The 12,169-nt window shown below is 44.4% G+C and overlaps 1 protein-coding gene across 1 annotated transcript in view; it reads right to left on the bottom strand.

Moving 5' to 3' along the window:
- The window catches only part of LOC118891200 (coiled-coil domain-containing protein 3), a 104,140-nt gene extending 100,359 nt beyond the window's left edge, over positions 1 to 3,781 (bottom strand). Inside the window, exon 1 of the mRNA XM_036844890.1 lies at positions 3,217 to 3,781. Within this exon, the coding sequence (XP_036700785.1) occupies positions 3,217 to 3,590 (374 nt within the window). The 5' untranslated portion in view covers positions 3,591 to 3,781. The remainder of the gene's footprint in view (positions 1 to 3,216) is intronic.
- Between the last annotated feature and the right edge of the window lie 8,388 nt (positions 3,782 to 12,169).

The following is a 12,169-nucleotide window of genomic DNA, read 5'->3' as shown; positions in this document are numbered from 1 at the left end:
TTTTTAGTTTTCTGAGGAACCTTCATACTGTTTTTCATAGTGGCTGTACCAACTTACATTCCCACCAACAGTGTAGGAGGGTTCCCTTTTCTCCACACCTTCTCCAGCATTTGTTATTTGTAGACATTTTAATGATGGCCATTCTGACCAGCATAAGGTGGTTCCTCACTGTAGTTTTGATTTGCTTTTCTCTAGTAATTAGTGACGCTCAGCATCTTTTCATGTGCCTACTGGCCATCTGCATGTCTTCTTTGGAGAAATGTCTGTTAAGGTCTTCTGCTCATTTTTTTGATTGGGTTGTTTTTTGTTGAGTTGTATGAGCTGTTTTTATATTTTGGAGATTAAGCCCTTGTCTGTCACATCATTTGCAAATATTTTCTCCCATTCCGTAGGTTGTCTTTTCTTTTTTTTAATGGTTTCCTTTGCTGTGCAAAAGCTTGATTTTGATTAGGTCCTGTTTGTTTATATTTGTTTTTATTTCTATTGCCTTGGGAAACTGACCTAAGAAAACATTGGCACCGTTTCTGTCAGAGAATGTTTTGCCTATGCTCTCTTCTAGGAGTTTTATGGTGTCATGTCTTATGTTTATGAGAGAAAGTCTCATAAAGGCGCAAAGTCTCTAAGCCATTTTGAGTTTATTTTTGTGCATGGTGTGCGTGTGCATTCTGACTTCACTGATTCAGATGCAGCTGCCAATTATACGACAATGTCTTACATGGCTCTCATTAGAGGAGTGACTTTGTTTCTCTGCCTCACATCACATGAGTCTATTCTTAAGGTTTTCAAAAAATGTGAGTTGGGGAATGGGGGAGTGTGCGCATGTGTCTGTTTGTCTATTTGTGTCTCCCAAGTGGTCTTCCTTCTCAGTGTTTCTTGGTGAAAGGAAAGCCAGTTGTAATAAGCCGGGATTCAAGTCCTACCATTGCTACTTATCTCCTGTCTGACACAAAGTGAATTTCTTAAATTCTCTAAGCTTCAATCTACAATCTATAAAAAGAGGGTGACAACAGCACCTTATTATTTAATGGTGGTATAAGGACTGCATTTTAAAAAGTAAGTAAAGCATCTGGCACAGAGTGAGGACAGTATGAAAGTTAGTTAACATTTTTACAGAGCCTCACGTAAAGTACCTGTTGGCAAGATAAAGAAAAGGAAAAGGAGAGATGGGAGTTACCCTCCAGCCCAAAGGGGGCATTTAGGGGGTCACCAGGGAGTCTCCACTGCCACTTTCTCCTGTGACACTGACCAGAATCTGTTCTCTTCTCAGTGGGTCCCAGAATAACAGAAGAGGAATGATTTGTATGCGGTTGTTAACACACATCAGGGCAACACAGCCCTGAGAAATAGAAATCTGTCAGACTACCATTTGACTCTGTATTTCTGCCCTAACGTTTTATAAACATGTCAGAGCAAAAGATGAAAGAGTTGGCTGACCACCGCAGAGCCAGCAGACAAAACCGTATTTCATTATAAAATCGGAAAAGAAAATAATGTCTTCTCAAGTACTCCAGCTCTTTTTTCTTGGGAAAATAAAGTTTTATTGTTGAATAGTTTTATAGCTGGGTTCCCAGTGTTTTCCCTAAATAAAGGCATGAAAAAAATCTATGTGAAGTTTCTCCGTATCAAGGAGATACCGTCTCACTCCTTGCTGACTTCATTTAGAAACTGTACTTCTCAAGCAATTAAAAAAAATTCAGCTTAATCTAGCTAAACCACCCAAGCCAACACAAAGCACGCCATGTATTCTAAACTTAGATATTCTGGCTTCAATATGGAAAACATGTGTTGACATGAGCTTACCGACAGCCCTCTGTGGAACTTACTGTTTTCTTTCTCAGTGACATGAAATCTCGAGAGCTAAAAGTGAGTCTGCAGGCCAAGGTCATGGTCATTCCGTATATCCTTACTGCTACTCCAGGGGCTGGGAAGACTGGATCTATTGCCCATCACAGCCGTGGATTCACTCGCTATCTTGATAGATACGTTAGATTCCATTTTGAGGTTCTGTATCAGTCTTCTCCTTCAACTGGAGACAACCAATGCATTTAGGGTTCCACCTGCTGTTTTTTACTTCAAACTTCAGTTGAACCCATCGCCTGAATTCTTATCCACACGCATTTCATCGTGACCACAAGACCAACTTTCATGGAACTGCACGAGATTCCAGGAGTCTCCAATCAGACAGGGCGTCCTACCTAATTCACCTCTGTATTCTTCAAAGCCCTGTGACACCTCGCCCCCCCCACCCCAAGCCCTTACCGCCCCCCAGGTCCCTCCTCCATAAACCTTTGCTATTTCGAAGAGCCTGGCATTGAGGTCCGCTGGCAGCTGATACGAGCTAACACGAGTAAAACAAGAGGACAACAGCTGGGTTGCATTCCACACCATTCCCATCTTGGCATTTAAGCAGGTGCGCAGAATAGAGTAACTGTTCGTTCCCCATCTAACCTGAACCAGGTGTTTTGCATGAGTTACTCTGTTTTAGTCTCAACCAGCCTTGTTTCTCACATTATGAAGGTGAGGCTATTGAGGTTCTCGACAAGGTCAGTAACTTGCTCAAAATCATAGGGAGAGCAGAGCCAGAATTCCAGCAACAGTCTGATTTCAAAGGGGTTTTGTTTTGACCACCGCCCAGCCCAAACTACTCCCACCGAATCCAGTTTAAAACATAGGGTCCCACCTATATTACAGTTCCACTTAAATTAGGGTTCCACCTGTTCTTTATTTCAAACTTGAGTCGAAGCCATCACCTGAATTCTTATCCACAAGCATTTCATCTGGACCACAAACCAACTTTCATGGAACTCAGAGAGGGCTCCTGCGTGATTTACCTTTATATTCCTCAAAGCACTGTGACCAGGGTCTCCCCGCCCACCCCCCGGAGCCCCCCGCATAAACCTTTGCTCTCTGGAATAGGCTGGCTACTTGTTGCTGGAAACCACCTAGAGCTTTTGCCTGAAACACTCTTCTGTCCTTTAAGCGCAGGAATCACCCCTCTTTTGCCAGGTCTTAGCCAGAGGTACCCAGGATGTTGTAGACACGTCGGGAGGAGCAGGAAAGAGTCGAGTAAGGGAAGGAGCCCAAGGCATCATCTAACATCGCACGCACGGCCAGGATCCCGTGGGAGGTCCTGATCCGGCTCCGAATAAAGGTGACCTCGGTTGGTCACACGCAAATGGCCGAGGGGGTGGTGTGGGCGGGAGGTGGCGGGCTCACCTGAGGAAGAAGAAATAGGAGTAATCCTGGACCACGGTGTGGGAGTGACAGGAGAAGTAGCCCAGGCCGGTGAGGTTGAGCCTGGAGCCCGCGGGCACCTCGAGCATGCTGCCCCACGCCTGGTCGCACAGCATCTCGATCTCGGCCGAGTAGAAGAGCCCCGCCTCGCCGGCCTCGTACTGCCAGGGCAGGTAGTTGTACAGGCCGTGCACCTCTTGGTGCAGCGCCAGCACCTTGGCGTACACGATGATCTCGGCCAGCTCGGCGCGGCAGCCCTCGCTCAGGGGTCTCCACTCCGAGGGCAGCTGGCAGCTGCGGGAGGTCCCCAGCCGGCCGGCCAGACAGAGCGCGGCGAGCAGCAGCGGGCGCAGCATGCCGGCGGCGGGGCGAGCGGCGGGACCTGCCGGGTGGGCGCTGCGCCCGAGGCGCACTAGCCGGGGCGCATGGCGAGGAGGCCCGGGGCGGAGCTGGGGCGCCGGTGGCGTCGGGGAGCCCGGAGCGCCCGGCCCACGGCGCCGCCCCGCCGGCCGGGTAAGCGCAGCCCTGGGCGCTCGGCGCGCCGCTCCCTGCGCCGCCAGGATCAGCCGGTTGGCCCTAGCCCGTGACGCTTTAAAAAGGGCGCGGGGAGGGCCGACCGCCGCCTCCTCCTGCCCCCCGCGGCTGGGGCGTGGGCGGCGGCGGGAGGGGCGGAGGCGGGACGCGGGCCAAGGGCGCGCGAAGCTCGGGAGACGCGGGGTGCTGGACCCGTAGCCCCTGGCCAGGCGCGGTGTTTGGGGAGCGCCGGGCTCCGCGGAAAAGCCAGTGCTGGGAGCGGCGGCCCAGCCCTCTTGTAGTGCCCCGCGGACCGACTGGTCGAAGCTTTCCAGGCGCAAAGCCTGTTCCAGATGTGGCATCCTTAGAATGATCGCTGTCAATTGCCATGATTACGCTGTATACGTTTTTGCATTTTCTGTAGTTCATTTAGAGTCAACTACATAGAAATCTAACTTTACCATCGCAGAGGTCTACTGGGAAATTCAATGTGATATAACAAACTTTTCTGGATTCATTCATTCTCTCTCTCTCTCCCCACCCCCCCTTATTTTTTAATAATGCTCTTAGGAAAGCCTTAAAGATTTGAAAAGCCAAAGCCAGACTGCTCTAATTTTCCTACAGTTACATGATGTCATGTTTTACATAATTCCTACATTCAGATTCTGAATATCCTTCACCTGAGATAAATTCAGAAGTAAATTCCAAACAGCTTTTCACAAGTCAGTGAGTGACTGTGAGGAGAGCCAAACTCCACAGTTAAATCTTTATTCCTAAACTCAGCAGTTCCTTTTATCTCCAAATTGCCTTAACTGTTCCTAATGTAGTAAGGAGAAAAGAGAGGATATTATTGATAAATATGTAATATTTTATATAGGCAATACATATACATAATATCATGCATATAATATACATATCATGCATATGTCATACATATTATATAATATATATTTATAATAAATTTATAAGCAAAACACACTTAAAATGGAAGGCTCTTTTTTCTGCAAGCATATTAACCAGGGTATCTGCAAGTGTAAATCTTAGAATCCAGCTGAATTCTTCTCTGTACTGAAGGGAAGAGTTCTTAGGGAATTCTGGAAGGAAAGGTAAAGAGAAAAGAGTGTAGAGAAGCAGGAGAGAAAATCCCAAGGCTGGGCCTCACCTCCCATGATCCCCAAATCTTCTTACTGTGATCCCTGAATCTTCGGTTAGGACAATTAAATTCGTGAGTGCTTCTTGTGACTGAAGTTTTTGAAAGGCAACTCTGGGGCACAGATCCAGCCAGTGTGGGACAAGGAATGGGGAGGAAGAGTCTGTGAAAAGGGCAGCCTCAGGGAACCAGGAGACATCTTAGGGAGGGCTTGGGCATCCCAAGAAGTGCGATGACCAGGACTACAGCCACTGCTGCCCAGCTCCTGAGAGAATGGAAGGCTCCAGCCGACATGAGGTCACACTGATCCAGAATCTCATCAGTGACTCAATGGACCAAATTCTTATTCCTACAAAATCATCTGTGATGGGCCTAAAAGAAGAAAAAAATAAGAGTAAGAGCTCCTCACAGATAATAACTAACCCCTGCATAGCTAGTAGTCAGCCTGAGGCCTCAATTAATTTTGTAGAAAAAGTAGTTATATTGAGGGAAGCAAGTGGACAGTAGTCCCGATGGTATATGACTCCTCACAGCGACCCCGCCCCCCCATGGTAGGTACCAGACTTTCCCACGATGGGGAAATGGTATTGGAGGATGGCATCAGATGTCGTACTTCAGGACTGCTCATTTGTCTCTCACTGAAAATGTGAGTTAGAACATATCAGAGTCACTGTCTTAGTCTGATCAGGCTGCCATAGCAAAATACCATAGCCTGAGGGGCTTAAACGACAGACATTTATTTCTTACAGTTCTGGAGGCTGGAAGTCCAAGATCAAGGTGTCAGCAGGATTGGTTTCTGGTGTGGTTTCTGGTGTACTAGCTCCAGGCTAGTATACAGCTGCCCCCCTTCTACATCCTCACACGGCCTTCCTTCTGTGTACCTGTAGAGAGAGAGAAATCTCTGGTGTCTCGTCCTCCTCTTGTAAGGACACCAGTCCTATCAGATTAGATCACCACCCTTGTGAACTCATTTAACCTTAATGACTTCCCTAAAGGTCCTATCTCCAAATACAGTCTCATTGGTGGTTAAGGCTTTAAGATACGAATTTAGGGCAGGGAGGAGGGGGTGGGAACAGGGGACACAATTCAATCCGTAAGTTATTTAGCAGGTGTTCTGCAGGTTTGCTAGAGAAAAAGAGAGAGAGGATATAAAAGGGTTTATATTCCTGGCAAGCCGACATAGAGCAAGCATTGCCAAATTATAATATTAACAACTGCTAACATTTATTCATCGCTTACTATGGGCCAAGCACCATTGTAAGGACTTTGCATATTGTAATGCTTCAAACAACACTTTGAAGTAGGTACTGCTTATATAGAATACATAACTAATAAGAACCTACTGAATAGCACAGGGAACTCTATTCACTACTCTGTAATGACCTGTATGGGAATAGAATCTAAAAAAGAGTGGATATATGTGTATGTATAACTGACTCACTTTGCTGTACAGCAGAAACTAACACAACATTGTAAGTCAACTATACTCCAATTTTTAAAAATTAATTTAAGAAAAAGCAGGTACTGCTATCATCCTCATTTTAGAGATAAGGGACTTAAGAACAGAGAGGTTAATTGACTTACTAAGATCACAGAGCTACAAAGTGACTGAGCCAGGATTCAAACCCCAGCATCAAATTCCAGAGTCCATGCACTTAACTACAGCATTAAAATATGGACAAAACAAGCAATGTTTTAAAGGCATGAGTGGGCCCTTTATCAAGAAGTAAGTAGAGTATATGAACAATAATAACCTTCGCAGAATCACCAGTGGTGGTTAAATGAGGGTGTAACTGGACTAACATTAATTTTGTTTTAACCAGCAGCCCTGCTCTATAAGTTATTAAGTTTATTTTAAGTTAGTGCTATAACTTATGCAGACAAGAGAATAAGGAAGTTTTTCTTTTTAATTGTATCTTCAAGTGCTTCAGAGGCCTGGAAAACGTTTGTCCATTTCTACAGACCTTAAAACCCTGACTTTTCTTTCCATTTAGATGAACAAATAAATAAAAATCAGTATGCACGGCTGATGTCTCTCTTGTCGTATAAACTTGACAGAATCAAAACTCTTCCAATACTGCTCAGAATGTATTTTCCAGACACGAGGGCCTTTGAGAGGTTGTCCTTCTCCTGGATTCTTCACAGACACATGAGTCATGCTTTTCTTCTCTGTGAAGTCTGGCAGAGGGCCTCGCTGATTGGGGTTCTTCACCTGGAGCCCTGGGTGTGAGCGTCCCCTGGTGCGCAGCTCCTCTTTGGGGACTAAGAACTCCAAACAAGCAGAGCTCAAGGTAGTCGGGATGGGAAGCAAAAACTCTATGACTGAATCTATGGGTTCAGTGGCAAACAAGCCACTTCCACCCCTGGATTCCAAGACCCGTATGTTCTGGCTATGGGGAAGATAGCACCATATATGTTCTCTGTTTCAAACGTGTACAATATCCTTCACAGCATTTACAATATCCTTTAAGATAGCACCCCATCCTTTCAGGATGTTGACTCCCATCTGACACAGGAACTGAGTCTTCATAAGCCATTACATTGCATCAGTAAGCTTTCAAAATTTGCCCAGTTGCTTCTAGGTGATGTAGCACATGGTTAGACCAGTTAATTCCATGGCCAAGAGCCCAATGCTGCATTCGCTTTGCTGTGAGCGAAGAGATGCTATGGAAGTCACTGATCAGAAGCAATGCTACGGAAAGTACCATGACGGTGAATAAGGTGTTCTTAGGTCCATAGGTAGTGCTCCTGGCAGAAGCACTGTGGGGCAGGGAAGGCGCATCCACACCTAGAATGTATCTACTCCAGTGAGGACAAGTCTCTGCTCCCTCCAAGATGGAAGAGGTCCAGTGTAGTCAACCTGCCACCAGGGCATCAGTATTGATCTCTGGTGCTGACATAGTAAGCCCTCAGCATTGGTGTTAGCAGGGTCAGCCTTAGTAAGGTAAGTTTAGAAACACGAAGTGAGCAAATACTGTTGGAAAAATCACACAAATAGACTTGCTCAACACAGGGTTGCCACAAACCTTCAATTTGCAAAAAGACATAATATCTGTAAAGCACAGTAAAGTGAAGCATAATGAAACGATATACGCCTGTATCCTAAATATATATAAATGTAGATATATCCTAACATATATATTATATATTCTAATATATATACATATCTCGTATTGGTGATACATATGATATATATATTCATCTGTTTTTCTGGTGATGCCTAACACGTATCCAATCAAACCACTATCAACTGCCCAAGGGCTGGTATCCATCTTACTACTGGCCATCTCTCAGTCTAGACATTGTGTACAACTAAATATGTTGCTCAGAGTTCTACCCATGGGAATGTTTTCCCTCACCAGCGTCCTTCAGCATCAACCCTGAGTGGCAGGCACTGAGTGATACTAGCATACAAGACAGAACAATCTGTAAACCAGGCTTATAGTTGATTCTATAGGTGGGTCCAAGTAGCACATTCAAATGTGATATATATACAGTCGACCCCTGAACAACAAGGGTTTGAACTACACTGAGCTTGAGTTTGAGTCCTCTTATAAGGGGATTTTTTTCAATGAATATGTATTATGTTTTGTGGGACCTATCTCCCACCTTCTAATTTACAGACACATTACTAAGGCCTCTAAAGTATCTGCTACTTTATGAACATCAAATCTAATCACCATAATGTCATAAGTGAGCTTGGAGTATGATGTTTTGTAGAATGTCAAGATAATCAAGATCTGTCCAGAATAATATGACAGAAAGTAGAAGTGGTATAGCCCGGAGGCAAGCCTGTGAAAGTGCACTGTTAGCCCTGACAAGTAAAAGCAAACTGTTTCTGGTGGTCTTTACAGCTTGGTATAGAGAAAAGGGCATACACCAGGTCAGTAGCTGCAAAGCAAGTGCTCAAGAACATGTCAATTTGCTCCAGGAAAGATACTACATCTGGGGCAGCAGGTGGAGTTTTAGTCACCACTTCATTAAGTTTATAGTAGGCATCACTCATTCTTCGAGATCAGTGTGACTTTTGCACAGGTCAAACTGGTGAGTTCAATGGAGATGTGATAAGTGTCGTGTCTTGTGCAGCTTTCAGCCTATAGATAACTAATATTGTGGCTGGACTGGCCCTTGTGGTTCTTATTATAATTGTAAGATGCTCTCAGCAATAACTAATAGGAAACTTGGAAAAAAAAGAAAATTTTATTACTTTCAAGTCCTAGAAATTACATGGTATACATAGGGTCATACAGCAAAGTCACAGGTAGAGAGAGAGAGCACAGGCCTGGAGTGCTGTTATCTATCTATTTATTTAGCTAGCTGCGCCAGGTCTTGGTTGTGGCACATAGGATCTTCGATCTTCGTTGCGGCATGTGGGATTTTTTTTTTTTTTTTTAAGTTTTGGCATGTGAATCTTTAGTTGCAGCATGTGGGATATAGTTCCCTGACCAGGGCTGTAACCTGGGCCCCCTGCATTGGGAGCACAGAGTCTTACCCACTGGACCACCAGGGAAGTCCCTGGAGTTCTGCTTTTATTGGGGTTGAGGGTGGGCTGCCTAGGATTTTGCAGGCTCACTATTTATTGGTGAGTTTAAAATGTAAGAGCAGGACTAATAAGAGCCTGCTGTATAAAAAAATAAGTAAAATAAAATTCAAATATTCAAAATAAATAAATAAAATGTAAGAGCAGGAACCTAAAGCGCAAGAAGAGGAAAACCAGGAGCCCAGATGGTCAGTTATCGAAATCAGCCAAGATCTCTAACAAAGGAGCTGGTGGGCTGGAGTAGGGACAGCCTGGTTTTTTATCTAGTCTTGCGGCTGGCACTGTGTTTATTCAAGATAGCTGACTTTGAAGAGGATGCCTTGGCAATCAAAGCTTAAATCACGCACTTGCACTACAAAAAACAAACAAGCAAACAAACAAAAAACTGTCAGGGCCTACACTACACATCATCACCCAGACTTCTTTCAAGTCTTTGATGGCAACATTAATTTTTGCACTCCTCCCAGGGATGCAGTACTGTTTCTGATTTACTCTCGATATGAATGGAAACCTTAGGGGCATCTACTTAGCCCTTCCTACCATAGTGGCCATCACCCATGGGTCAGAGACCAAATGTGGGGATTCTGCCCCTTGTCAACTATGTCTATTCCACTTACACCTTCAGAAACTGGGGAAATAACCACTAGCTGAGTCTCTGGACTCCCTAAAGTTAACAAATGAACAAACAAAAACTCCAGCAGCTACAATTCAGAGTTATCCTACCTGAATTAGGTTCAGAACGTTCTTTCACTTTTGCCTGTTATTTTAATGTTGTACATATGGAATAAGCCCAGAAAGGCTGACCAGAGACCAACAGGTTAAAAATAAAGGACGTTCTTCCCATTATATCATATTTCCCAGTTGTACGGTGTCTTTCTTGGAGGCTCTCAATGTGCTATGTAAATATTAACTCATTCTTCCTTCTGGTTCCCTTGGAAGGCAGGAAGCCAGTGTTATTTCATAGATAAAGAAGCTGGAGTCCCAAGGGGTTAAAAGCCTTGCCTGGGATCACATAACTACAGGGAGCTGGGGGTGCTGGGAATGGGGCCTGGGGTCAGGAATCCCTGCCTGGTGTCCCCTGGCTCCCAAATAGGGCCTTCTTAAGAGACAACTTTGTGTGTTAAAACTCTGTGGGAATCTTGTTCTATAAAAGGAATGTTATGGGATGCTGAGATGCGACATACATTATTCTTCCCCACATTCATGCAGAGTACATTTCCAGGAGGCAGGTTTAGGACATGTAGGTATTGTCTATAATATTGATAGTTCCAATTGATCCAATTTGGGGACTAATATTTAGCCTAAAAGATCCTTTCAGTGCTGAATCCATGACAATTCTATCAAGAGAAGATAAAAATAAGGAGGCTTAACTCTTGACAGACATCTTAATCTATGCCATTTTATGCGTCCGCATTCAGAAAAAGAATGAGCTTAGTTTGGGGTTGACAAGCACCCCGTAGGAATGCATGGCTCTCTGTTAGGTTTTAAGAACCATGCTTACTTCCTCACTCTACTGGCACAATGAAGACTTGGCCAGACCCCTTTTCACAGCTGGCAAAACAGAAACAGAGAGACTAGTTGATTTTTCAAGTAACTGAGCTGAGGCTGTAAGAATTCCTGTTGTAATTTTAAGTACATCAAACCAAATTCCCAACATCCTTTTGTGTAAGTTTTTAGATGCTAAATGGAAATGTTAGGCATGGATTGAGCACCTTGACACTCTAATATCATCAATCAACATGTACGTTTCAACAAATAACTTTCAACATTTACCTTTCAACTACCATGTGTCAGGCACTATTCTAGGCCCTGGAGATACAGCAGTGAATAAAACAGAGACCCCCTCCCTCTTGGGGGGTACATCCACCAAAAGTCAAATTGGTGCCATTGATAAGTTGGGGAGAGAAAGGCTTGCCTTTGAAGACAGAGCCTTTACCTGGGAAAGAATGGCTTGAAAACCTCGTTCAACATCCTCTGAAACAACTTCATTTAAATGTCCAAGTAACTGACGAGGTTAAAATTCAGCACTCTAGGTCTCAGATGAGCCTCTGAGAAGTCAAGTTCCCCTTTCTATTTCAGAGCGTAACCAACCCTCAGAGTGAGAGCAAGGTGGGTTTCATTGACATTAGTGTCACATCATTTCCTTCACATCATTTCCTTTCACATCAGTGTCCTTGGAAGGAAATGAAAACAATAAGCCACAGTTGAGGAGGAGGAGTGGAGAAAGGGTATCTGTGTGATTATCCTAAAGCCGCTCTGACTTTCCCTGAGATGTTATCAACAAGTGGTTCTTTCCCATAGGAAGTGAAGTCTCGTGGGGAGGTGGTAGAAACCATGGTGGGTGGAGTGGAACAAAGTTCTTAAAAGGGAAGAGCCCTCCTGCTGAAGAGAAGACACACAGCTGGGCCCACTCAACAGACTGTAAATTCACAAACTGTGCATCCTGGACCAATTTTCACCTCTCAGCACTTGCCTGTTAGCTCAGCTTATCAGTTCCTGCTCCGGGAATGTATAAAACTGATAGAATAGCATGCATGGGAAATTTTATTTAGACCCAAACATATAAACCACTGGGTGTTTTCAATTTGCTGGTTCAATGTTTTTGCCAGCTGCATAGAAGAGTTCAAATCCTGTTTAAAAGCTTGCTGGAGAAACAGGCTTTTATTCCAGAGGAAGGATCTCATAGGATTTTTGGCTTGGTGGGACATTGTGATGACCATTGAGAAATGAAT

The sequence above is a fragment of the Balaenoptera musculus genome, chromosome 2 (assembly GCF_009873245.2).
Source record: "Balaenoptera musculus isolate JJ_BM4_2016_0621 chromosome 2, mBalMus1.pri.v3, whole genome shotgun sequence".
In the NCBI taxonomy this organism is placed as follows: Eukaryota; Metazoa; Chordata; class Mammalia; order Artiodactyla; family Balaenopteridae; genus Balaenoptera; species Balaenoptera musculus.
This window is presented reverse-complemented; position numbering and strand designations above follow the sequence as displayed.